The following is a 26761-nucleotide window of genomic DNA, read 5'->3' on the forward strand; positions in this document are numbered from 1 at the left end:
ATTGTTAAAACTTTTTTCTAGAAGAAAATATTAACATTTTATTTTAGTTGGAAAAAGAACTGAGCATTATGTGAACTAATACAATAAAGTAGTAGTTTAAAAGGAGGGCATAGTTACTGCGATATCTGAAAAATACTTCAGTGAAACACAGAAAATGATAGAATGTATTCATGTGAATTTATAAAAATAAAGCTAATTCCAAATATACAGATTGATACTGATACTGATACCTTTATGTGAGGTCTTCTAAGGGAAACTTGAAAAGTTGTTGAAAGTAGCAACCACACTTGGAAGTTCATATTTATCATGTTATATCATTTGACATGTGTTTGGATCAGTGGATTTATGGATATTTTCTAGATTTAACTAGACAAAATGTTTAAGTGCTCTGAAGACTCCTGCAAAGAAACCATTTATTGAAGGAAGTGCTAATAAGTCAAGTTTAAGCGCACTTTGCCTATTCCTAGTGTTTACTATTCATCCGTAAAAATATGAGCCCCAAATGATGATTACCTAATTAAAGTTGGTTATTTATCATTATCAATACTACAGTGTGGGTTTATATAACTTGCCCTAAGTGTATATTCTGCATTGAGATACTAATGTTAGCATGAAGTCATCATTTTAGAAGACATTTAAAAATATTATGTTTTTTCTTTTGTTTTTGTAGTTTTATAATGTATGTGTTATATATCTGTAATTTAGAAACAAATATACATAATTGTTATTGTGTGCTTTGTAATTAAGGGTTCAAGATTTTTTGAAAATGTAGATGCTCAAGTATGCCTTGTTCTTTTGTGTTGAGATAGTGCCATCTCGTGGATGTTTAGAATAACAGCCCAGTTTTTCTTTCCCCTCTTTCCAGTTTTGTAATCTCTATTTCCGGTCCCTTTTAGTTTTTCTTAATGAAATATCTTTATAATCATACTATTTCTAAATATAACTTTAATTAATGTTTATTGATGTATTCAGATATATGTTTTCTGTCATTCAGTGGTCTAAATAATATTTTTAATGATTTTAAATACTATTTGTATGAAACTTGAAGATTAAGGCTCAAAAAATAAGTTTGAAAGAGGAGTGAATAGGTTTGTTAATATACTTTTTCCTCCCATGATTTATGATGGAAAGTTTCAAATTTTTATTAAAGTAGAGAGAATAGTATAATACATCCCCTTATACCTGTTACCCATGCATTCATGGTTTATGTTTAATCTGTTTTCTCCCAACCTCAGGTTATTTTAAAGCAAATCATAGGCATGCTTTTTAAAATTTATAAATATTTCCTGAGCAGAATAATTTTAACTTTTAAAAATATAACCATGTTCTTAACTGAGTTCTTAATTGCCTATGTTAATTCCTTACACTTGCCTTTTATGACTCTTATTTTCATAGCTGTGATCCTGGCGTCCCTAGTCCTGATAGCATAATCTCCGGTTCTATTCTTCTGTATACTTATAGGTTAGACATGAGGGTTTATAAGTTTTAATGGGAGTGGTTGAGGTGTGGTACGAATAGTGGTTATTGCTTTATTTGTTTTACCTCTTAAGAACAGTTAATTATTTCTTGGAGACTGAAGTAGTTGTTAGTTGTAATTCCTCTACAAAATCATAAAGGAGGAAGACATTAGAACATTGAATATATAGTATATATTATTACATGTAGTACAGATTATCTTATTCACATTACTATCTTTTGAATAACCAGAAGATAGCATATTATACTGTTAGATGGATGGTTGACATGTTTTTTGAATTAAAAAGTATGACTTTTACAGCATATGGAAAAGAAGGTGTGAAAATGAACTTCATAGATCGGATCTTTATTGGTGAATTAACTAGCACGGTCATGTGTGAAGAATGTGCAAATGTAGGTACTATAGAATTCATTTGGATGGAATGGATTACAATCACATCATTTTTATTATATTTTCTTTCACATGTAATTGTTGGCAGTCATGTTTAAAATTTGTGACAGATAATTACATAATTCTTGAAAGTCTTTTTATACCCTACACTCCTAGAAAGTAGATTTGATAATTTATGTATTTTAAAAAGTAAACGTGTTTTTGCATTATTTTATTTTTTCTCGTGACACACCTGTGAGGCAGTTTTAGCCTATCTTAATATACTGAAACTCATTAGTTGTTTGAAGTGAGAGAGAAACTTCTGTGAAGAGAGTTACTGTGTTACATTGCAGTGCCCTAAAATGTAGTTCCAGGCTGGGCACGGTGCTTTACGCCTGTAATCCCAGCACTTTGGGAGGCCAAGGCAGGTGGTTCACTTGAGGTCAGGAGTTCAAGACCAGCCTGGCCAACATGGTGAAACCCTGTCTCTACTAAAAAAAGAAATACAAAAAAATTAGCCAGGCAAAGTGGCGGTGCCTGTCCACTTGGGAGGCCGAGGCAAGAGAATTGCTTGAACCCAGGAGGCAGAGGTTGCAGTGAGCTGAGATTGTGCCGCTGCACTACAGCCTGGGTGACAGAGCAAGACTTAGTTTCAAACAAACAAACAAAAAAATCTAATTCCATTAGAAATAATTTAATGTATTAATATAATTTAGGGTGGTTATATCACATTTGATTTAAAGTGTTTATGACTTATTAAAGATTTTTGTATAGACTTCACTCATCTTTGAATTTAATAATCTTTATTTTGAATGCCATCTTTAACAACTTAAAGCATGTATGAATTTTTGTAGATTTTCAGTTGCTTGGTAAAGAATATTTCTGAAAGTGTATGGCTTACAGTATAACAGGTTTAAATTTCTGTTAGATTTAATAGTAAAAGGAGTCTTTATTCATTTTCCTGTCTCAGATTATGGAGTATTTTTCTGTCTTCTCTAGCCTTATAAAAGCAGGATTGTAAATTATATCTCATTCTAGCCTGTCACATTGAAACACAGAATGTATGGCCATGATTCTTTAAGTTTCTAGACTATTCAACACAGAAGTTGATTTCTCTCTCACAAGATAGAGAGTATCTTTTAAAACAGAATTATCCTAAAGAATCTACAAAAGACAGCCTGCTTTTTGTCATGGCTTTTTCTTAACATATTATGGCTTACTTATGTTACACCCCTAAGCTCACCAAAAATGTCTAGTCTCTTTACTTAATCAGTTTTATTAAGCAGTTCATTTTGAAGTTATTTTAAATATTACAGGCCAGTCATATTGACAGTAATATAAAATTCAACTGGACCATGCACTGATGTTTGAGAACATCTTGTTCTAATTAACAATGTGCTGCAATACCCAATTAAATCACTATTTGTTTCAGGAACATTTTTTAACATAAAATTTTAGGTTGCCAAGGAAGTTTGATTTCTTTGTACTTTACAAAACTATGTGTTTATATTAGAATTCTAACTGAAGTTTTCAATATGTTTTCCTTTTAAGATCTCCATGGTTAAAGATCCATTTATTGATATTTCACTTCCTATAATAGAAGAAAGGGTAAGGAGAAGAAAACTAATGATGAGGCTTTTGTGAAGAACATTTATTCATTTATTTAAACATTTGTCAAGTATATTACCAGATATCTGAAATTCATTATTTTTCCTATGTAATTGAATTTGTATTTGTAATTGAGTCTGGGGGCTTGGGGGTTTGTGTACGTATGCATAAAGTATGATAGTTTTTATTCTCAAGGAATTTAAACTCTTAAACACTCTTTATTTTGAGAATGTGTTAATTTTTTATGTTTCAAGTCAGTTAGAAATTTTAAGTTGAGGACATCCAGAATTTATTTGCTAAAGAAGTTTTGTGTTATGTACTTGGCATTTACATAGGTTTCGAAACCTTTACTTTTGGGAAGAATGAATAAATATAGAAGTTTACTGGAGACAGATCATGATCGATGCAATGGCAGTGTTGCTATAGAAAATATTCCTCAACCTAGAGCTGCCAAGAAACATTCTTCACCTAAAGATAAGGTAAGACCATGAGCATTTGTTAGACATCTGTTTTTTAACAGTTTATTAACAAAAGTTTCAAGCACATCTAAAAGTACAGAACATAGTGTAATAAACTCTCATGTACCCGTATTTTGGCTTCATAATGATCAACTTGGCTAATTGTTTGCTAACTATATCTATCTCACATCCTCCCCTTCCTCCCATCCCAGACTATTTTTGGATAATCCCAGATTATTTTTGAAATAAATCCCAAAAATATCATATACTTCAACAGTATGTATCCCTAAAAGAGAGATACTCTTTTTTTAGTTTTGCTCTTGTTGCCTAGGCTGTTGTGTAATGGCATGATCTTGGCTCACTGCAACCTCCGCCTCCTGGGTTCAAGTGATTCTCTTGCCTCAGCCTCACAAGTAGCTGGGATTATAGGCATGCACCACCACGCCCAGCTAATTTTGTATTTTTAGTAGAGACGGGGTTTCACCGTGTTGATCAGGCTGGTCTCGAACTCCTGACCTCAGGTGGTCCACCTGCCTCATCCTCCCAGGAGTGAGCCACACCCAGCACTAGAAGAGAGATACTCTTTTTAAAACCCCAAAACAAGCCAGGCGCGGTGGCTCACGCCTGTAATCCCAGCACTTTGGGAGGCCGAGGTGGGTGGATTACGAGGTCAAGAGATCGAGACCATCCTAGTCAACATGGTGAAACACCGTCTCTACTAAAAATACAAAAAATTAGCTGGGCATGGTGGTGCATGCCTGTAATCCCAGCTACTCAGGAGGCTGAGGCAGGAGAATTGCCTGAACCCAGGAGGCGGAGGTTGCGGTGAGCCGAGATTGTGCCATTGCACTCCAGCCTGGGTAACAAGAGTGAAACTATTGTCTCAAACAACAACAACAACAACAACAACAAAACCCAAAACAGAGTACCTTTATCATACCAAAAGTATTAATTCATTATAAATAATATAAGGAGTCAGTGATTATTTAAATTTCTGCAGTTGTCTCATAAGTACTCAGTTTTTTATTTTGCTTTCTAAAGTTTGTTTGAATTTAGGATTTAAAAGAGGTCTATAGATTGCAATTAATTGCTGTGTTGCTCTCTCTTTTTCTTTTTTTGAGACAGAGTTTTGCTTTGTTGCTCAGGTTGGAGTGCAGTGGTGCGATCTTGGCTCACTGCAACATCTGCCCACTGCAACCTCTGCCTCCCGGGTTCAAGCAATTCTCCTGCCTCAGTCTCCTGAGTAGTTGGGATTATAGGCATGTGCCACCAGGCCTGGCTAATTTTTGTATTTTTAGTAGAGACGGGGTTTCACATGTTGGTCAGGCTGGTCTCAAACTCCTGACCTCATGATCTACCCACCTTAGCCTCCCAATAGTTGCCATGTCTCTTAAATCTTTTGTAATTTACAGATTCCCTCTCCCTCTTTTTCCTCCTTTGCAATTTATTTGCTGAAGAAATTAGGTCCTTTTTTTCAGCAGCATGGTATTAACGAGTTCCTCTGTCACCTTTATTTCACCTCTGAGACATTTACATCTAGAGGCCTAGTTAGGTTCATGTTTAATTGCTTATTTAATTTTTAGCCAGAAAACTTTTAGGTGGAGGCATGTATACTTCCATCAGGTAGATGCACATAATGTTTTATGTCTCTCTATGATATTACCAGCCATTGATAACCATTGTCTAGACCTGTTATTTCACTAGAGACGTACCTGGTTTTTTCATGTAATAGAGTTACCTTTTTTTAGTTTTGATGGGAAAGAGGACAAGTTTGCATATGGTTCTAAAATGAACCATATGCGAACATGAAAATGGAAAGAAATCAATCTGAACTTATACTTCAGCGAAGAAAAAACTTTTTTATATGAAACGATTTGTATTAATTTGGCAAATTGACATACTGAATTTAACTTACTCTTTTACAAATTTTATTATTTATTATTATTGTTATTATTTTGAGACAGTCTCACTCTGTCACCCAGCCAGGCCGGAGTGGCACCATCTCAGCTCATTGCAACCTCCGCCTCCCAGGTTCAAGTGATTCTCGTGCCTCAGCCTCCCAAGTAGCTGGGACTACATGTACACATCTCCATGCCTGGCTAATTTTTGTATTTTCTGTAAAGACATGGTTTTGCCATGTTGGCCAGCTGGTCCTAAACTCCTGATGACCTCAAGTGATCTACCTGCCTTGGCCTCCAAAATTGCAGGGATTATAGTTGGCCTGAATTTAACTTACTATGTTAGAAGGCTTACGTTAGAAGTCACAAGACTTCAGAAAGGACAACATGTTTTCTTTAAATAAAAGCTAACTTTGCTTCATAAAATATATAGGGCAGTTAAATTCAGCGTGAGTATATGCTTTATTCTAATGGTATAAAGCAAAAGCATCTTATGGAGTTGGAAAAGGTTAAAGCATTGTGTTGCTGTTCCCCTAAAAAGCATTGTTATTAAAATATAAATGTGTAGTGATTTTTTTTCTTTATTTTTGCTTGAAGAGTTAGGAGATTCTGTGGTACTGGCCACAGTAGTTTTAATACATCCACTATCCAAATGTATGAGAAAAATACTTCCCACACAATACTGGTTAGGAACTGAGAATATGCATATAGGATATATTGAAACAGTCTATACCTCAAAGATCTGACACCACATGGATATAACTTGTGCTTATGCTGAACAAACTAGACCTGTTCTTTATTGAAAATTTATTTTCATATAATAAAGTTACTTTTTTTTGGTTACTTTTTAAAATTTGACCTATTTATTGAACGCTGTTTTCATGTAATAGAGTTACTTTTTTTTAGTTTTGATGGGAAAGAGGACAAGTTTGCATATGGTTCTAAAATTAGAAAAGTACAGTTCTTTTTTTTTTTTTTTAAAGACGGGGTTTCACCATGTTGGTCAGGCTGGTCTTGAACTCCTGACCACAGGTGATCCGCCTGCCTTGGCCTCCAAATTGCTTGGATTACAGGCGTGAGCCACCACATCCAGCCTAGAAAAGTACAGTTCTAATAACATCTTTAAGGCACTGTATTCAAGAAGCGAAAATTTAAAAATATATTTCAGTCATTAGGAAATTTATGTTTACAAATTATTTCCAGTAGTTCAACTACACAACCAGTTCAGTCATGGAACCAGAATAATTCAGTAGTTAACCAGTTTCACTACTAGTTTTATAAAGATAATAAAGTCTTGTTTTTCTGAATAGTAAAGCTGTTAATAAGAGTATAAAGATATTTTTGACAAACTTTTCTTTATGGTATTCATTAATCTCTTACGATAACAGAAGCACCTTGCATCTTTCAGAATTATAATAGAGGTACAAGTACTGATTTGATCATAAGTTTTTGAGTTTTTCACTTTTTCTCTTTGTCAAATTATATTAGTTATCTCATTAAAACCAGAAAACAGCTTAATATGAAGAATGATAAAAATACATAAAAATAACAGTGAAATTAGCTGAGAAAATCTTGCCCTCAAGTTGGAAGGTGTTATCTCTGAGTACCTTGGAAAAGTCATTTTATTTTGCTTACTGATAGCGGGCAAATAATCCAGTTAAAAAAAGTACTGTAAAACTAATATGTGCAATTTCTGGCCTAAATACAGAAAAAATAACAGGAGGCAGATACATTAAACAGAGTAAATAGCCATAGGCATATATAAAGGTCCTTCTTAAACCAAAAACTAAGGTAAGATCAGCTGCAACAAATGGCTACCAAAACATATTATGTGAAGTCTATTCCATAGTTTATTTTTCTTCCCTTCTTTCCCCTCCCCACAGCTTTTTAAAAAACCATCACGCTGATTGAATAAACGTAGAAACTGGAAAATCTCAAATTGATATCCCTATTTAAAATTCTTCCTCAGTTCATTAATTCAGAAAGAAATAAAAAAGTTCAATTCTCTGAGCCACTTCAACACATAAGTATATTAGTTATATGAAAGATGTTTTTTCAAAAATTTCATAAAACTTTAATACTTCTGCCAGAATCATAAGTGTATTGTGCCCTGGTGTAATTTACGTGAACCTTGGTTCCCACCCACCTGTTAGCTGCACAGCCTTTTGCCAATTAAGCTCTTTGAGACCAAGCTCCTGCATTCAATTATAAGACCATAATCTTGCTGTTTTTTCTATTTATCCCATCTGTTCTTTATTTCTGTTGCTACTTTTCATGCACTTTTGGTTTTAATTGAATAATTTTACGTTCCATCTTATTTTCCTCTGTTTTCTTTTTAGTTATTATAAAAGGTGTTATTATGGAATTGCTGAAACCTGTGTTGTGCCTCTCATTATTGAGGTTAAATTCAGAAAAACAGTCCTCTTTTTTACATGGAAAAAATAATGAAAATTTCAATTTTTCTATTCTTTTACCAATCAGACTAGTCACCAAAAGAATACTGGTATAGTTACAGTATCTATCAATATACTTAAAAATAGATTTGAGGAAAACCCTGTTTTCAAAGGGATCTTACCTGATTTTACCATTTTTCCTAAGGTGCTAAATTGTTCAAGGTATTATACAGAAGTATTTGAGAAAATGGCGACTTAACCTATGTAAATTTTTTAAGGATTAAATTGAACGGATACTTAGTTTTAAAGTTCAAGTAAAACAATTGCAAGGATGTTTTTGTTTATCATGTAGTATTGGCTCAATTTACTATTGGGAATTTTGGAAACACCCAAAGAAGGTCATATATTTCCCCTTTAATCATTTTCATTTCTTGTATTTTTACAGTTTAAAAGTAAACTTTTCCTCCCTACTTAGTGTCTGTAACAAAAAGAGAAGCTCCTTGCATCTTTTAAAATTAATAATAGAAGTACAAGTCCTGATTCAATAGTAAATTGAGTTTTTCACTTCTTCTCTTTGCTGAATTATACTACAGTTATCTCATTAAAACTGAACAAAGTTTAATAGGAAGGATGATAAAGTGGTGAGGAAGAAAGGAGAAATGAAACCAGGATATAGTATTGTGAATACAAATGAAGAAAGTTAGCACTGGTGGAAAGGCCTTAGTATTTTTAAGTTTAAAAAATAGTGAAAGGAAACAGTGAGTAGAAATTTTTTATTGGAAAATTATGTGAGACAAAAAAAGTACTACCCAAAATGTCTGAGGAAGAAGATAGGGAAGTATAATGTAGCCGCCTGATTGATTTTTTTTGTTTCCCTAGTCCCCATTCCTCTCCCTATTCTCCACCACCACTTGGTGCTCCACATTGCAGATGGCAATATTTCTAAAATACAAAACTGGTCCTTTTATTCCTTGTAGCCCTCAGAATAAAGTCTGATACATGCAGCTAACAGGCTTATGAAAAACTCAACACTGATCACTGGGAAATGCAAATCAAAACCACAGTGAGATACTGTGTCACACTGGTCAGAATGGCCATTATCAAAAAGTCAAAAAATAGCAAATGCTGGTGAGGTTGCAGAGAAAAGGCAATGCTTATACACTGTTGGTAGAAGTATAAATTGGTTCAACCGTTGTGGAAAGCAGTGTGGCGATTCTTCAAAGAGCTAAAAACAGAATTTGACCCAGCATTCCCATTACTGGGTATATACCTGAAGGAATATAAATAATTCTACCATAAATACACACATATGTGAATGTTCATTGCAGCACTATTCACAATAGCAAAGACATGGAATCAACCTAAATGCCAATCAATGACAGATTGGATAAGAAAATGTTGTACATATACACCATGGAATACTGTGCAGCCATAAAAAAGATCATGCCTTTTACAGGAACATGGATGGAGCTGGAGGCCACTGGCCTTAGCAAACTCATGCGGGAACAGAAAACCAAACGGGTCTTTGAACCGTTTATTCTGCCAGGAACAGTCCCATTCTCCTCCTGTACCCTCTGCTGAATTCCTACATATTTCTCTGATTCACTCAATTCTGGATTAGTTCTTTTCCTCTGAATATCTATAGCACTGTATTTCTCTGTCATAACAATAATTGTATCCAACATTTGAGTTCTTACGTCATGATCACTCTTTTCAGTTATTTACACCAATTAGTCAAGAGATGGATTAAATAACATGCCTAAGATCATAGAGGTAGCCTGTGGCAGAAATGGGGATTCAAACAGATTAAACAAGGATCATGTTCTTAAGCACATATACTGCCTCCCGCTGACTTGAATTTATGTTTTATCATCTTGCTTCTGTTGGGTTGGAGTGTAGGATCTACAAACAGGAACTGAGTCTGTCCTTGCTACTAAGTCTCAGGTTTCTAGTTCAGTGCTTGTACATAAATGGTATTTAGGGAAACCGTTAAGATCATTCTCATGATTGCTGCCACTAATAATAGCTGATACTGGCTGGGCATGGTGGCTGTCACCTGTAATCCCAGCACTTTGGGAGGCTGAGGCAGGCAGATCACGAGGTCCAGAGATTGTCACCATTTTGGCTAACATGGTGAAAGCCCGTCTCTACTAAAAATACAAAAAGTTAGTCCGGCATGGTGGCATGTGCCTATAGTCCCAGCTGCTCGGGAGACTTAGGTGGGAGAATCGCTTGGAACCTGGGGGGCGGAGGTTGCAGTGAGCAGAGATCACACCACTGCACTCCAACCTGGGCAACAGAGCGAGACTTGGTCTCAAAAATAATAACAACTGATGCTTATGCTGCTTACTATGGACTAGGTACTGCTCTGTGGGCTTTTCTGTATATTGTCTCATTTAACCACCATGACAACCCAATGTGGGTTGGTGCTTTCATTTTATAGGTGAGGAAACTGGAAAACTGAGATGTCAAGTAATTTTTTCAATGTCACCCAGCTAGTAAATTGGAGAGCCTAAATTTGAATCTAGGCAGTCTAGTTCCAGAATCATGCTCTTAACCTCTGTCTTGTATCACCTCTTTGATAGTAAGCTTTTTTCCTTGGAGTTTTGTTATTCTTTCAGAATAGATGAATCTTTGGTCCTAATTTATATTATAAACTTAGAATATTTTTAGTGAATTAAATCCATCATATGTCCACTAAGCAGAAAACAAGGATGGGAATGGGTACTTTTATATTTCACTGGGAGTAGAAGGGTAAAAGGGACAGATAGAATAGTCTCATTCAAAGTTTCCTAAGACCAGCTGATCATGAGAATCACCTCTTTATTAAAACAAATTCTCAAACCCAACCTCAGACATCATTAATGGGCATTTCTTGTGGTAATGCCTTGGATATGTAACTTTAAAAACAGCAAGCCCTCTTAGGTGATTCTGATAATCACCTGAGTTTGGAAACTATTCAATTAGAAATTAGATTAATTGGATTCTGGACACAGCTATTCATATTAATTATATGGCCTTGGACAAGTTAACTAAAAACCTGTATGGGTCTATATTTTTCCATTGACCATTAATAATTTTCTATTGATACATAATATTTGTTCATATTTATGGGGTAGATGTGATATTTTGATGCATGCATAGAATGTGTAGTGATCAAGTCAGTATTTGGGATATCAATTACCTTAAGCATTTGTCATTTGTTTGTATTGAGAACATTTCAAATTTTCTCTTTTAGCTATCTAGACACATATAATCTATTGTTAACTATAGTTACCGTACTTTTCAATGGAACATTAGAACTATTCCTTCTATCTAACTCTATCTTTGTACTCACTAACGTAATCTCCTCCACTACACCCCCACACACTGTCTTCTAAGCCTCTGGTGTCTATCATTCTACTCTACTTTCATGAGATCAACATATTTTTTTTTTTTGCTCTCACATATGAGTGAGAACGTGGGATATTTGCCTTTCTGTGTCTAGATTGCTTCATTTAGCATAATGACCTCCAGTTCCATCCATGTTGATGCAGATGACAGGATTTCAGTCTTTTTAGGGCTGAAGAGTACTCCATTATGGATATATACTACATTTTCTTTATCCATTCATCTACTAGTGGACACTTAGATTGATTTTATATCTTGGCTATTGTGAATAGTGCTGCAGTAAACATGGGGGTGCAGGTATCCCTTTGATATACTGATTTTCTTTTCTTTGCATAAATGCCTAGTATTTATGCAAAGTGGGACTGCTGGATCTTATGGTAGTTCTATTTCAGTTGTTTTTTGTTTGTTTGTTTTTTGTTTTTTTGGTTTTGGCTCTGTCGCCCAGGCTGGTGGAGGGCAATGGCACAATCTCAGCTCACTGCAACCTCTGCCTCCCAGGTTCAAGTGATTCTCATGCCCCAGCCTCCGCCTCCCGAGTAGCTGGGACTACAGGTGTGTACACCACCATGCCCAGCTAATTTTTGTATTGTTTAGAGACGGGGTTTCACCATGTTGGCCAGGCTGGTCTTGAACTCCTAACCTCATCTGATCCACCCACCTCAGTCTCCCAAAGTGCTGGGATTACAGGTATGAGCCACCATACTCTGCCCTATTTTAGTGTTTTTTTTTTTTTTTTTTTTTTTTTTTTTTTTTTTTAGAAATCTCCATACTGTTTTCAATGATGGCTGTACTAACTTATATTCCCACCAAAAATGTACCAGACTCCTTTTCTCCATGTTCTTGAAGGCATCTTATTACTTTGTCTTTTTTGATAATAACCGTTCTAACTGGAGTAAAATGGTATTTCATTACGGTTTTGATTTGCATTTCCCTGATGATTAGGGATGTTGAGCATTTTTTTCATATACCTCTTGGCCATTTGGATAGTCTTCTTTTGGGAAATGTCTAGATCTTTTGTCCACATTTTTAGTGGGATTCTTTTTGTTTTGTTTTGTTTTGTTTTTGCTGTTGAGTTGTTTGCATTCCTTGTGTATTCCAGACATTTGTTCCTTATAGGATGAAGAGTTTACAAATATTTTCTCCCATTCAACAGGGGATCTCTTCTCTGTTGTTTGTTTTCTTTTCTGTGCAGAAGCTTTTCAGTTCAATGTAGTCCCATTTGTTTTTGTTGCCTCTGCTTTTGAGGTCTCCATAAAATCATTACCTAAGCCACTGTCTTGAGTGTTTCTCCTATGTTTTCTTCTTGTAGTTTCATAGTTTTAAATCTTACATTTAAGTATTTAGTCTATCTTGAGTTGATTTTTGTATATGGTGAGAGACAAGGTTCTAGTTTTATTCTTCTGTATAAGGATAACCAGTTTTCCCAGACCATTTGTTGAAAAGGCTGTTCTTTCCCCAATGTTTGTTCTTGGCCCCTTTGTCAGAAATCAGTTGGCTGTAAGTATGTGGATTTATTTTTCTATTCTGTTGCATTGGTCTATGTGTATATTTTTATACCAGTACCATACTGTTTTGGTTACTGTAGCCTTGTAGTATATCTTGAAGTCAGTTAGTGTGAGGCTTCCAGCTTTGTTCTTTTGCCCAGGATTGCTTTGGTGATTCTGGCTCTTTTTGGTTCCATACAAATTTTTTTTTTTAGATGGAGTTTCACTCTTGTTGCCCAGGCTGGAGTGCAGTGGTGCAATCTCAGCTCACTGCAGCCTCTGCTTCCTAGGTTCAAATGATTCTCCTGCCTCAGCCTCCCAAGTTGCTGGGATTACAGGTGCCCACTATCACGCCTGGCTAATTTTTTATATTTTTAGTAGAGATGGGGTTTCACCATGTTGGCCAGGCTGGTCTCGAACTCCTGGCCTCAGGTGATCCACCCGCCTTGGCCTCCCAAAGTGGTGGGATTACAGGCGTGAGCCACTGTGCCCGGCCAGATTTCATACAAATTTTAGGGTTTTTTTTTCTCTTTATGTGAAAAACATTACTGGAATTTTGATAGGAATTTCATTAAATCTAGAAAGTGCTTTGGGTAGCATAGTCATTTTAACAATATTTTCCTGATTCATGAGCATGGGATGCTTTTTCGTTTGTGTCTCTTTCAGTTTCTTTCATCAGTATTTTATAATTTTTCTGGTGGAGGTCTTTCACCTCCTTAGCTAAATTATTCCTAGGTGGGATTTTTTTTTTCTTTTGTAGCCATTATAAATGGGATTACCTTGTTGATTTTTTTTTCCCGGCTAGTTTGTTTTTAGTGTATAGAAATGCTACTGATTTTTGTATGTTGATTTTATATCCAGCAACTTTACTCAATTTGTTTATCAGTTCTAAGAGTTTTTTGTTGAAGTCTTTAGGTTTTCCTCTATGTAAGATTATGTCGCCTGTGAAGAGGAACAGTTTGACTTATTTTCCAATTTGGATGCCTTTTATTTCCTTCTTTTGCTTGATTGCTTTGGCTAGGGCTTCTTAACCATTAGTATTTTATATATATAATAGGAAAGTTTTTTTTTCCCCAAAAAAGTACTATATAAATTTAGCAGAGTAGAACTTGTTGGCTGTTACCTTAAGCTTTATTACTCATCATTTATACCAAATACATGGTGAAAATAAATACCTTATTTTCATTCAATGAGTTCAGAATACTTGGTAAACACAGGAGATAATGTTATTTTTCCTGATTTTGAAGATAAAAATTGAGGCAAGACACTTTTTATAACTTACCCTTCTTCCCCTGAGTAACTAAAAGTGAGTATGAATTACTCATGATAGTCTTTTATTTTTTTGTCTTGACCCTTAAGCCAACCTATAGGGAAAGAAAAATGTAATTCAAGCCTTCAGCTGTGTGGAAACGTTAGTGAAACATTTCGGGTAGCTTAAAATCTTTAATTAAATTAGTTGATTTCCCCTTTCCCAAACTTAGATTATTTTAATTCTGTAATTTTATTCTGGCTCTTTTTGGTTCCATACAAAATTTTTGGCAATCAAGCAGCACTGTGTTGTAATAGTTTATAGTTTACTTTTGTTACTTTTTAATTGGTTTAAAAAATAGATTGTACATTTTCAGTGTTTAAAATGAACAAGTATGGAAAGGCTTATACAGCAACTGAAAGTCTCCTTTGGGAGGCCAAGGTGGGAGGATCGCTTGAGGCCAGGAGTTCAAGACCAGCCTAGGCAACATAGTCTTGTCTCTACAAAAAATTAAAAAATTAGCCAGGTGTGGTGGTGTATGCTTGTAGTAGTAGCTACATGGGAGGCTGAGGTGGGAGGATCACTCAAGGCCAAGAGTTTGAGGCTGCAGTGGGCTGTTACTGTGCACTGCACTCCAGTCTGGGCAACAGAGCAGGACCCTGTTTCTAAAAGAGATTTTTTTGTTTTGTTTTAAGAAAGACATCTCCTTCATAGCCGTGTTCTACAAAAGTCCTATTTCCTTCCCCACAAAGCGATAGCCACTGTATACACTGTTGTTAGTTTCTTGTGTGAAGATTTACTTTTAAAATAGAACCATTTTTTAGTATATCTTCTATTTATCTTAGTTTCAGTAGGCTTAGGAAATGGATCTGAAAGAAATGGTATTTCATAACTATGGTATGTTTAAATGAGACTTGTTGGCATTTATTTTCAATAAAGTTACAAGATTCTTTTCTTTGAAAACACTGTCAACTTACAGAATCAACTAATTCATGACCGAAAACGTATTAAAAAATTGTCTGGAGAAACTGTTGTCAGATACCAGAAAAATGAAAACCTTGAAATGAATGAGGATTCTTTAATGTTTGCAAGCCTCATGAATTCTGAGTCACCTCTGAATGAAAGCCCTACTGATGACAGTGAAAAAGAAGCCAGCCATTCTGAAAGCAATGTTGATGCCGACAGTGAGGCTTCAGAATCTGAAAGTGCTTCAAAGCAGCCAGGGCTGTTCAGATCCAGTAGTGGATCCAGTGTGCACACAGATGGACCCCTTTACCCTCCATCAGCAGGTGAAATGCTGTACACCAAGGAGACTGACAGTGGTGATAAGGAAATGTCTGAAGCTATTTCTGAACTTTGTTTGAGCAGCACTGTAACTGGAGACCAAGATTTTGACAGAGAAAATCAGCCACTAAATATTTCAAATAGTTTATGTTTTTCAGTGGGGAAGCATTTGAGGTCCCAAGGTCCCCAAAATGCTTTTCAGACCCTTTCTCAGAGCTATATAACTGCTTCTAAAGAATGTTCAGTTCAGTCCTGTCTCTACCAATTTACATCTATGGAATTACTCATAGGGAATAATAAGCTTCTATGTGAGAATTGTACTGAAAACAAACAGAAGTATCAAGAGGAAACCAGTTTAGCAGGTAACTGTTTTTTAATTAAATAATTATTGATCTCTCCATAGAGTCTAGTGAATTACAAATTTCAAATAGAGGAACCTGAGAATATTGTCTCTATACTTGTGCTATTTAGGCACAGAGATTATTTTACTCATATTTGTACCTAAGCACTTAACAATACTCGCTGGGCAGAACAGATTTTCAATAGATTTTTTTGTTTAAATAAATCGAAGAGCAGGAAATATACAGCTCTGCCTTGAAAATGCAAACCCATATAATCTTATTTGAGGGAACTAGCTATCTGAAATCTATCCAGAAGAAATATCCCTACAACTTTTAATCATATCACTAGTGAGATTAATGATGAGGCTAATGTGTTTCACACATCCTATCAATCTGTTGTAAACTCAACAGACACATTTTGAAGATCTTAAATAGTTGCATGTCATGAAGCTACCGCTGTAATTGCTATGATTAGTTGGCCGGAGAAAAGGGGGAAAAGAGGGAAAATAAATTTTCAGTTCATCTTTATCCTTGAATAAATGGAAAGAATACTCTGATTCTTAGTGACTACTTGTTTTAAAATGTAGGCTTTATTATTCAGGTATGGTGAGGCTAACCGATCAGGAGATAATTGTCATTGAAAAAAATAGTGTGTTACTTATTGTTCCCAAGAAGTGGGGGCCCACCATCCTGCACAGTACCACATAGGGAAGCACCAGTGTCAGTCAGCAGGTAGGGGAGTGAGGGGTAAACATGGGTAAGAGCCTTTGGTGTGATTTCTGAAGGAAGAAATGGATAAGGTAGGATAAGCAGGCTTAGGATTGGCTAGTTTGAATAATTTTAGTGAGCTCTGGGATATAGGAGCTGTCTCTAGTTATCTGATATGTGTTCCTAGAGTGATTAAACCAGGTGGATAGTGGCCCAGAGTGTAAAAGCCCAGTGCAGGAAGTTGTTGGGGTATGGGCTCTGGGTTCTGGATTGGTTTGCATATGAAAGGCATACTTAAGTTGTTTATTATCTCTAGGAATTGGCCCTGGGAGGGATTGTCCCTCCAATGTTAACAAGACCCTAGATGTCAAAGCATCAGAATAAAGACACACTGAATATGCTAGTAATAAAGAAATAACTAGATGGGAGCAGGAATAAATACCTACTTATATTAATCCAGGTTAAATATGCAATTAGCCATGTTCAAATACTATCATGTTCAAATACAAATGGCCATGTTCAAATACTATCCTAAATCTTAGGAATTTGGAAATTGGGACTGGGCACAGTGGCTCACGCCTAACACTTTGCGGGGGGCCAAGGCAGAAGGATTACTTGTGGCCAAGTTCAAGACCAGTCTGAGGAATATAGTGAGAGCCCATCTCTACAAAAATTTTTTTAAAAAATTAGCCAGGTGGGGTAGTGTGCACCTGTAGTCTCAGTTACTTGGGAGGCTGAGGTGGGAGGATTGCTTGTGCCTGGGAGGTCAAGGCTGCAGTGAGCCATGACCACTCCCCTGCACTTCAGCCTGGGTAACAGCAAGACCCTGTATCAAAAAAAGGAAAAAAAAAAAAAAAAGAAACTTAGAAATCTTTTCTAAACCCAAATTCTTCAACTACACCCGTACTTCTGATGATTTTTGGCTGGATGGCATTGACCCAAATTACTTCTAGTCTGTCTGCTTTCCACCTTCCAAATTTTGTTGCAAGTGTTATCGCTCCTATTCTTTGTTCTTAACTGTGTGCCTTAAAAAAAAAAAATTCCTTTACTTTCATTTTAGTAGAGTTTTGGGAAGGAGTAAAGACTGCCCTTTCATCAGAAGTCCACTTTCTTTAACATTTTAAAAACTGTGGTCACATGGTGAAAGCAGGAACAAAAGAAAAAAAAATGTGGTATGATGCGTCTGTATAAATGTTTATTATATGGTAGATAATGTAATTTTATAAATTTATTGTATTTTGTGTAGAAAAGAAAGTAGAAGGAGTTTATACTAATGCCAGAAAGCAACTGCTCATTTCTGCTATTCCAGTTGTCCTAATTCTCCATCTGAAAAGATTTCATCAGGTAAGTTTTTTCAGTAGTGCCATAATAATTTTCATCATGTGTTTCTCAGAGCTCTGAATTCTGTAGAATATTATCAAGGATTAAACAGTAACCACTAACTTACTGAATTTTAAAATGTTATGTGAGATTTACTGCTAGTCTAGCCATAATAGTTTACAGGACTTTCCTGATTAAAATTGTTTCACAATATTTGAAAATTTAGGCAGTAGGAACCTAAATGATATCTCTGTGTGTGTTTGTGTGTTAATAGAAAATAAGTTTTTTGGCTGGGGACAGTGGCTCCCATGGCCTTTGGGAGGCCAAGGTCGGTAGATCACCTGAGGTCAGGAGTTCGAGACCAGCCTGGCCAACATGGTGAAACCCTGAATCTACTAAAAATACAAAAATTAGCCAGGCAAGGTGGTGTACACCTGTAATCCCAGCTACTCAGGAGGCTGAGGCAGGAGACTCTCTGGGACCCGGGAGGCGGAGGCTACAGTGAGCTGAGATTGTGCCACTGCACTCCAGCCTGGGTGACAGAGTGAGACTCCATCTCAAAAACAAAAAAAGAAAAAATATTTTATGAATATTTAAAAGCAAGTAGCAAAGTGCATATGACTTTCTGAGCTTTCATGATTTCACTGAAGAGGGGTACTTAGACTGGGAGAGTTGGGTAAGATTGGAAGCAGAAGTGAGCTCCAAGGCAGGCCCCATAGCAATAGGACTCTACAGTGGGTGGCAATCTAAATATTTTTAATGTGTCAGGTTTTTCTTTAGTTATTTACAGTTTGAATCCAGTGCCTTGTCTCCATGAGATTTTTGTTTCTCTAGAAGAGTGAATGAAAATAGTAAAATACTTTTAAGAAGTTATTTTTTATACCCTTAAAACTAAAACTAATTGAAAGAATATGGTTGGAATTGTCAAGAAGTAAAACGAGTATAATGTAAAGCTATTACATTATGATAAAGGAAGAATTGGGAAAGAGGGCTGGATTGATTTTTGTAAAGGACTTAGGAAAAAATTGCTGTTTGAGGAAATAAAACATTTCGAGCTGTACTCTATACCATATATCCATACTAGTTTCTTTTTCTTAATTTTCCTTTTCTTTTTTTTGAGGCAGAGTCTTGCTCTGTTGCATAGTGGTGTGATCTCAGCTCACTGCAACCTCTAACTCCCGGGTTCAAGCAATTCTCCTGCCTCAGCCCCCCAACTAGCTGGGATTACAGGTGCCTGCCACCACACCCGGCTAGTTTTTGTATTTTTAGTAGAGATGAGGTTTCACTGTGTTGGCCAGGCTGGTTTCAAACTCCTGACCTCAAGTGATCCACCCACCTGGGCCTCCCAAAGTGATAGGATTACAGGTGTGAGCCACCATGCCTGGCCCATACTATTTTCAAATAAAAATTTTAACTGTATAAAACAAATTATCAAGAAAACAAGGAGAAAACATCAATGAATATTTAGCTTGACCTCTGTGTCAAGTTAAATTTAAAACCTAAGAAAGAAATCCCAAGGAAAACTATTGATAGTTTACGTATTTGCACCATTTTAAGTGGGATCCAGATGTGCCAGAAGAGATTTTTCTCTGTACTGCCATCCCTATCCACAGATTAGATTAAGTTCTGAATTCTTCTATAGCCAAGGCTATAGAAACTCAATGGAACTGAAATGGCACAGAGAACAGAAGCAGATGCATTAATGTCTCATCATATCAGAGTGCCTAATGGAAAGGGTACATCTGCAGTGATTCTGTGTATATAAGAGAGGATAATGCCAGATTGCAGAAGCTAATTTCATGATGCACCGCAGTTATTTTATATTTGGTACTTGCATCCCTGTTTGGAAACAACTTACAGAAATAATTCATGCCCTTAAAGGGAAATATTTATGGACATCCATTTAAAATATAATGTCAGCAAAGCTACATTCTCATTCCCAGGGTTTAGGCATTGGAGGGAGCAGAGTCCCTAAGCAATGCCTGCGTTTCTAGTTTATTGACATCCTTGAAAGCCTTCTCTGTGGTAATTTTAGAGCTGTATATCAGAAACAGCCGCAACACTTAAAGGCAAATCTGAAACTGGATAGAGATCTTTGTCATAAATTTGCCAAATTTTTAATATTTTAAGTATATGAAGACTTAAAGATCATTAAGAAAACTATCAGACCCTAATAATAAAATGGGAAAAGAATATCAACTGACAGTTCTAGAAGTCCAAAGTCTAGGCAAATATGAAAAAGGTCCATCCTTCCCAGCAAAAGAAAGGCCAGATAAAATGGCAGATTCTTTTTCAATCTGTCCAAATTAGCAAAGATATAGTAGTGTCGATAAGGATGAAGTGAGATAGAGACATTTTCATTTACCAGCATTGGGAGTGTAAGTTGGTAACACCTGCCAGAAAGCAAGTTAGTAATGGATATGAAGAACGTTGAGTAATTTTTTTTTTTTTTTTTGAGATGGAGTTTTGCTTTTGTCGCCTAGGCTCAAGTGCAATGGTGCAATCTCGGCTCACTGCAACCTCCACCTCCTGGGTTCAGGCGATTCTCCTGCCTCAGTTTCCTGAGTAGCTGAGATTACAGGTGCCCACCACCACGCCCAGCTAATTTTTGTATTTTTAGTTGAGATGGGGTTTCACCATGTTGGTCTAGCTGGTCCTGAACTCCTGACTTCAGGTGATCCACCCACCTTGGCCTCCCAAATGCTGGGATTACAGGTGTGAGCCACCGTGCCCAGCCAAGTAATGTTTTAACAATTTTTGAACAAAGCTAATTACTCTTGACTAAATAAGAACCTACCACAAGAAAATGGAGATACACACAAAAATGTGTGTGTCCCACTCATAGATCATGCCAGAGGTAAGGCCTAGCTTAAGTGTCCAGTGTGCAGTACATCAAATTTTTATTTTAATGAGGAAAATGCAGTGTATCATTCCATTAAAGGGAAAAAGGCAGGATATTTGCATATTTGTATATGTAAATATAAGTCTAGATATTTTCCAAAAATTACCTCCAGAAAAAGATTCATCTTGAAAGTCCTTCCCATAGTCTCTCATGTGATGGGGGTAATTTCTCAACAGCAAAGTAGTACTGATTGAGGAGAACACATTAGCCTGAAATGATCTCAGACAGTGCTGGTTATTGGGTGCTTATAGAGGTCACCTGATGAAAAAGGTAAAGAAATTGAATGTAGATTAAATATTCCTGGGATATGACCTCATAATTTCATGTCAGCTATTAAGCCTTCTAAAGATCACTTGAAAAAACAAATCATTAAGTGGATATACTTTGGCAAAAAATAAGAGTTTTTTGTCTTTAAAGAAAGGTCAGCAATAAAAAAAGCAACAGATTTATAGTAAAATTGTGATTCGTATGCAAATGAAATATCAGTCATTGATGTCATGAAAGGTTGCATCTTTTAGTTTTTGTCTACCCATTCAATTCAGATTTAGGTATCTTCTCATTCCAACAGAGTCTATTTCTATTTATAGGTCTCCTGCTCAATACTTTTGATAGTTTATTAGCTAGTTTTTATTACCATTACATAATGCAAAGCATACACTTTTTAAGGTTTGCCTTTGCAAATTAAAAATAGAAAAAGAGAGCTTATTTAAGAACATAAAAGTACATTTTATTTCTGTGATACATAGCATTTACTTTTACTGATAAAATGTTTTGAGTGTTTACATTTTTTATTTGTTTTAATGAATGAATATAACTGAATTTTAGAGCTGAAAAGGACCCAATCTCATCCTTTTATACCTGGAATCAAGTTGACAACCAGTCACTGAGTTAGGCCTAGAACACCATTCTTCTTACTGTTTAGTTGAATATATTTTCTTTTTTTTTTTTTTATTTAATAAAGTTTTATTTTTCCAAATGTACAGTTGGTTGGACCTATTCATGCATCTTCACCAGCAGCTGGAGCATCTCCACCCTTGGTATTTCTGGTGTAAATTACTTGAGCTCTGTGCTTTGAAACCAGTTTGATAAGTCCTTTGCTAAGGAGCTCCTGAAGGGCTGCCCTGGCAAGGGAACCTCGAATCTTCTTCAGTCTCTCAGAGACCACAGCTGGAGTTATAAGTTTATAGTTGGGAACTTCCTTACAGAGTTTGTCATAGGTAGCTTTGTCAAACAAGACTAAGTTATTGAGCTTGTCCCGAACTTTGCCTTTGGACCACTTCTTCTTTTTGGCCTTGTCCCCGGATTTGTTCACTGGGTCTTTGTCTTTCTTGGCCGACTTTCCGGCGTCTTTCTTCTTCTTGTCGTCCTTGGGCGTCATTGCGAAGCTCAGAGAGCAACGGCGAACACTACAACCGCGCTAAGATGTCGGACCTGAATATATTTTCATGATAGCATATGTGTCAGTAGCTTAGCTTTTATCATACTGAATTTATTTTTCTATAAGCATTGAAAAGCCACAGTGAAAGTAACTATTCTCCTTATTGTGTGTGGTAAATCTTTGCAGTAACAATTTATGAAACCTAATTTTTAATTTAGTCATATCAATTTCAGACTATTAATTAGTCATATTTTTTATCTATGAAAAAACTACTACAATTTCTCTTTTGGTTTTACTTAACAAATACAGTGCTTTAGATCTAATTGTTGCATTTCAAAAATGTTTTGCTCTTTTTAAGGCCGGCTTGAGTCTTCGTAAAGTAAACAGACATGTAGATTTTCCACTTACGCTCGATTTAGCACCATTCTGTTCTGCTACTTGTAAGGTACAGTATATTAAGATATTTAATTAATTTATAAATTATATGCTTGACAGTATCCTACATATGATTAGGCAATGCTTTTTTTTTTAAAGCTTCTCTTCTGAAAGGGAATTTTAATAGCTAGTGATTAAGTCAGTAATAGGTGGAACATTTAATACATTGAATATGATTTTTGTCCTTCAGGAGACAAAGGAAAATTGAAAAGGTAAGGCATGAGGCATGATGGTTATGAAGGTCTAAGCTGTTTGTAAATGCTACTGGAAGCTGATGGTTGCTGAGAGAATTAAGCAGGTTTTGTGTCTTCTCGTTCCTTGTGAACTATTTAATCGGTAGTAGTTTTATCATTTGCAGAGTTCTGTATCTTTCACAAATTAATGTAGTAGTGAATTGTCTTTTGTGCCACTTCATGTATACTGCTGAAGTAGTGTACTTGTCAGTGGAGTATGATACTTCAAAACTGCTGCTACTTTAATAATTAGGTACAGAAAGCAGACTGGCTTATCATTGCTTATTTTTACATGTAAGAATTATGTAGATGAAGTAGATGCTGTCTTCCTTGAGGGAAGCAGTTATGGGGTAACATGTTGTCCTGTTTATGATTACTAGCTAGAAGTCTAGGTTTTGTGGTATGTAATAGAATGCTTATTGAACTTAATACTTGCAGTATATTGGTAAAACAAAAATATCTTAAATGCAATTTTTGGGTGAATTCAGTGTATCTGCTGTGGAATACCAGCACTATCTGTCAATTATTAATACTCAGTATTCCTAGAATTTGATAATGTGCTAAATAATAATGAAATTTAACAAGCTCTGTGTGAAACTTGTCAAAACATACTTTTTAAAAGTACCTATTATAGAGAATTTCCATTATACACAAAAGCAAATAGAACAGTACCATGAACTTCAGCACCCAGTCCGAAAACCTTACATCCATGGCCAGCCCTGCCCCATCCACACACTAAATCACTCTCTTCTCCTTTATTATTTTCAAGCGAACATCAGGCATCATTTCATCCATAAATATTTCACTATGTATCTCTAAAAGATAAGAATTGCTTCCTCTATACTTTTTAACATGACCATCATATCATTTAATAATTCTGTCATCTAGTGTTCATATTTTCAATTGTCTCATAAATGTGATTTTTAAAATGAATTAGTATCCAGATGAGGACTGGATCTATTGTTCATTCGTGCAATTTTTAATTTTCATTTTTGGAATTTCTTCTAAAATTTAATGTTGTCTAATAATTATATAAAATATTTGTATAGGTCCAAAGTCAAATGTACCTAAATAAGGTAAATTCAAAGATGTCTGGCTTTTCTCCATGTCATTCTACCTATTTGCTGCTTCCCCTTATAGGTAACCATTTTAAAACTTACGGCTTATTCTTTTATGATTTCTTTTTAAAATATAAGCAGATAGGCATGTATATTTTCATCTACCCTGTTAAATAATGGTAGCTGACACTGTGTATCCTTTTTTCTGCCTTATTCTTAACATTATACCCTAGAGCTTATTCCATAGCAGCATTTAGAGATAGTCTGCACTCCATTTTTCAAGCAGCATAATACTCTATTTTGTGGATACATCATAGTTTATTTAACCAGTCCCCAATTTATAGACATTTTAATTCCAGTCTTTTGATATTAGAGATAATCCTGTAATTAATAGTGTGATACATGTCTTTTAACATTTTGCTCATCTATTTCTGGGATCAAATCCTAGAAAAAGGATTAATGAATCCAAGAGTAATACATACACAACTTAGCCTGATAATATGAAATACCCCTGCATAGGCTGGGTGCGGTGGCTTATGCCTTTAATCCCAACACTTTGGGAGGCCAAGGCAGGTGGATCACCTGAGGTCAAGAGTTCAAGACCAGCCTGACCAACATGGTGAAACCCTGTCTTTACTAAAAATACAAAAATAAGCTGGGCACGGTGGCTTACGCCTGTAATCTCAGCTACTTGGGAGGCTGAGGCAGGAGAATCGCTTGAACCCGAGAGGCAGAGGTTGAAGTGAGCCAAGATCATGCCATTGCACTCTAGCCTGGGCAACAGAGTGAGACTCTATCTCAAAAAACAAAAAAGAAATAAAAATAGATAAATATCCCTGCATAGGGATTATGCCCTTTGCATTCCCATATGCAATATGTGTGAGTGTTCTTTTCCCCACACACCAGCCAACAGAGAACCTTGTTTTTCAGTTTTGCCAGCCTAATAGGTATAGAAAGTATCTCAGTTTTACTATGCATTTTTCTTATGTTAAGCAGATATACATTTAGTTACTTTTCCTTACAACAGTATTTAACAAATATTACTAATTTGGGTTTTTTCTTTGTTTAAAAGAATGCAAGCATGGGAGATAAAGTTCTCTACGGTCTCTATGGCATAGTGGAACATAGTGGCTCGATGAGAGGAGGGCACTACACTGCTTATGTGAGAGTGAGAACACCCTCCAGGAAATTAACAGAACATATCACTAAAAAGAAGAATGTGCCTGGTATGCCATCCTAAGTTTATTTTATTGTTAAAAAATAAATGAGTGTGTGAATGAGTGTGTGCTTCCTTTTCTGAGAGAGCTAAGTTATTATTTCATAGCTGCCTCTAGTGGATTTTCTTTTTTTTCTTTTTTTTTTTTTTTGAGACAGAGTCTCACTTTGTCACCCAGGCCGGAGTGCAGTGGCACAATCTCGGCTCATTGCAACCTCCACCTCCCGGGTTCAAGTGATTTTCATGACTCAGCCTCCCAAGTAGGTGAGATTACAGGTGCGCGCCACCACACCTAATTTTTTGTATTTTTAGTAGAGACGGGGTTTCGTCATATTGGCCAGGCTGGTCTCAAATTCCTGACCTCAAGTGATCTGCCTGACTCGGCCTCTCAAAGTGCTGGGATTACAGGTGTGAGCCACCGTGCCCAGCCTCAGTTGGATTCACCTTAAGTTAGAATTCCCTCTAAGAGTGCTTAGAAAATCTTAAATATTATGAAGACTGTACCCTTCTAGGTCATATGAGATGACATGGTATTTTAAGGTACTGAGTCACTGTGTATTGCAGTGGAGTGGCATTTCATTTAACAATACAAAAAGTTTTTGAAAACATACCAGATTGTCAGAAGAGTTGGAGTTGAAAAATTGCTGGCTTTATTTATGGGTCATCCAACTAACTTTGCATTTTTTTTGGTTTTGTTTTTAAAATGAGGTCTCACTCTGTCACCCAGGCTGGATTGCAGTGGCACAATCTTGGCTCACTGCAACCTCTGCCTCCCCAGTTCAAGCAATTCTCCTGCCTCAGCCTCCAGAGGTCTCCTGGGACTACAGGCACGTGTTACCATACCCAGCTAATGTCTACATTTTTATTAGAGATGGGGTTTCACCATGTTGGCCAGGTTGGTCTCAAACTCTTGACCTCAAGTGATTACCTGCCTCAGCCTCCCAAAGTGCTGGGATTACAGATGTGAGCCACAGACAGTGCCCAGCCTGCTTTAAAAAAAAAAAAAAATCTCTGTTGAAAATGATTCTTGGCCAGGTGCAGTGGCTCATCACGCCTGTAATCCCAGCACTTTGGGAGGCCGAGACAGGCAGATCACTTGAGGTCAGGAGTTCAAGACTAGCCTGGCCAACATGTTGAAACCCCATCTCTACTAAAAATACGGCGATTAGCCAGGTGTGGTGGTAAGCCCCTGTAGTCCCAGCTACTTGGGAGGCTGAGGCAGGAGAATTGCTTGAACTCAGGAGGCAGATGTTGCAGTGAACTGAGATTGCACCACTGCACTCCAGCCTAGGCAACAGAGTGAGACTAGACTCCATCTCAAAAAAAAAAAAAAAAAGAAAATTATTCTTTTCCCTGAGCAATTAAGTATTTATAAAGCTAATATTTTACTAGATGGTTGAAGTGTTACTAACTAGACAGCATTTTTGTTTTTTGGTGTTTTTTTTTTTTTTTGAGATGGAGTCTTGCCCTGTTGCCTATACTGGAGTGCAGTGTCACTATCTTGGCTCACTGCAACCTCCGCCTCCTGAGTTCAAGTGCTTCTGCCTCAGCCTCCCGAGT

General features: G+C 36.3%; 2 protein-coding genes across 5 annotated transcripts in view; one reads left to right on the forward strand and one right to left on the reverse strand.

Moving 5' to 3' along the window:
- The window catches only part of USP45 (ubiquitin specific peptidase 45), a 77096-nt gene that overhangs the window by 46301 nt on the left and 4034 nt on the right, over nucleotides 1-26761 (forward strand). Inside the window, exons 10-17 of one of the 4 annotated variants that reach the window (XM_064360818.1) lie at nucleotides 1778-1869; nucleotides 3398-3454; nucleotides 3790-3933; nucleotides 15306-15972; nucleotides 17906-18003; nucleotides 22618-22704; nucleotides 25058-25211; nucleotides 25910-26070. In XM_064360818.1, the coding sequence (XP_064216888.1) occupies nucleotides 1778-1869; nucleotides 3398-3454; nucleotides 3790-3933; nucleotides 15306-15972; nucleotides 17906-18003; nucleotides 22618-22704; nucleotides 25058-25211; nucleotides 25910-26052 (1442 nt within the window). In that variant the 3' untranslated portion in view covers nucleotides 26053-26070. Of the gene's footprint in view, nucleotides 1-1777; nucleotides 1870-3397; nucleotides 3455-3789; nucleotides 3934-15305; nucleotides 15973-17905; nucleotides 18004-22617; nucleotides 22705-23976; nucleotides 24541-25057; nucleotides 25212-25909; nucleotides 26071-26761 lie in introns of those variants that run through there. The other 3 variants (XM_021665520.2, XM_064360819.1, XR_002477599.2) reach the window with 3 other exon arrangements.
- On the reverse strand, nucleotides 21816-22326 carry LOC105711446 (small ribosomal subunit protein eS25-like). The gene has a single exon (XM_064360821.1). It carries the CDS (start codon nucleotides 22257-22259, stop codon nucleotides 21879-21881), a length of 381 nt encoding a protein of 126 aa, XP_064216891.1. The 5' UTR covers nucleotides 22260-22326; the 3' UTR covers nucleotides 21816-21878.

The sequence above is a fragment of the Aotus nancymaae genome, unplaced genomic scaffold (assembly GCF_030222135.1).
Source record: "Aotus nancymaae isolate 86718 unplaced genomic scaffold, 86718_ANA_hifiasm-v0.15.2.pri h1tg000040l, whole genome shotgun sequence".
Lineage (NCBI taxonomy): Eukaryota > Metazoa > Chordata > Mammalia > Primates > Aotidae > Aotus > Aotus nancymaae.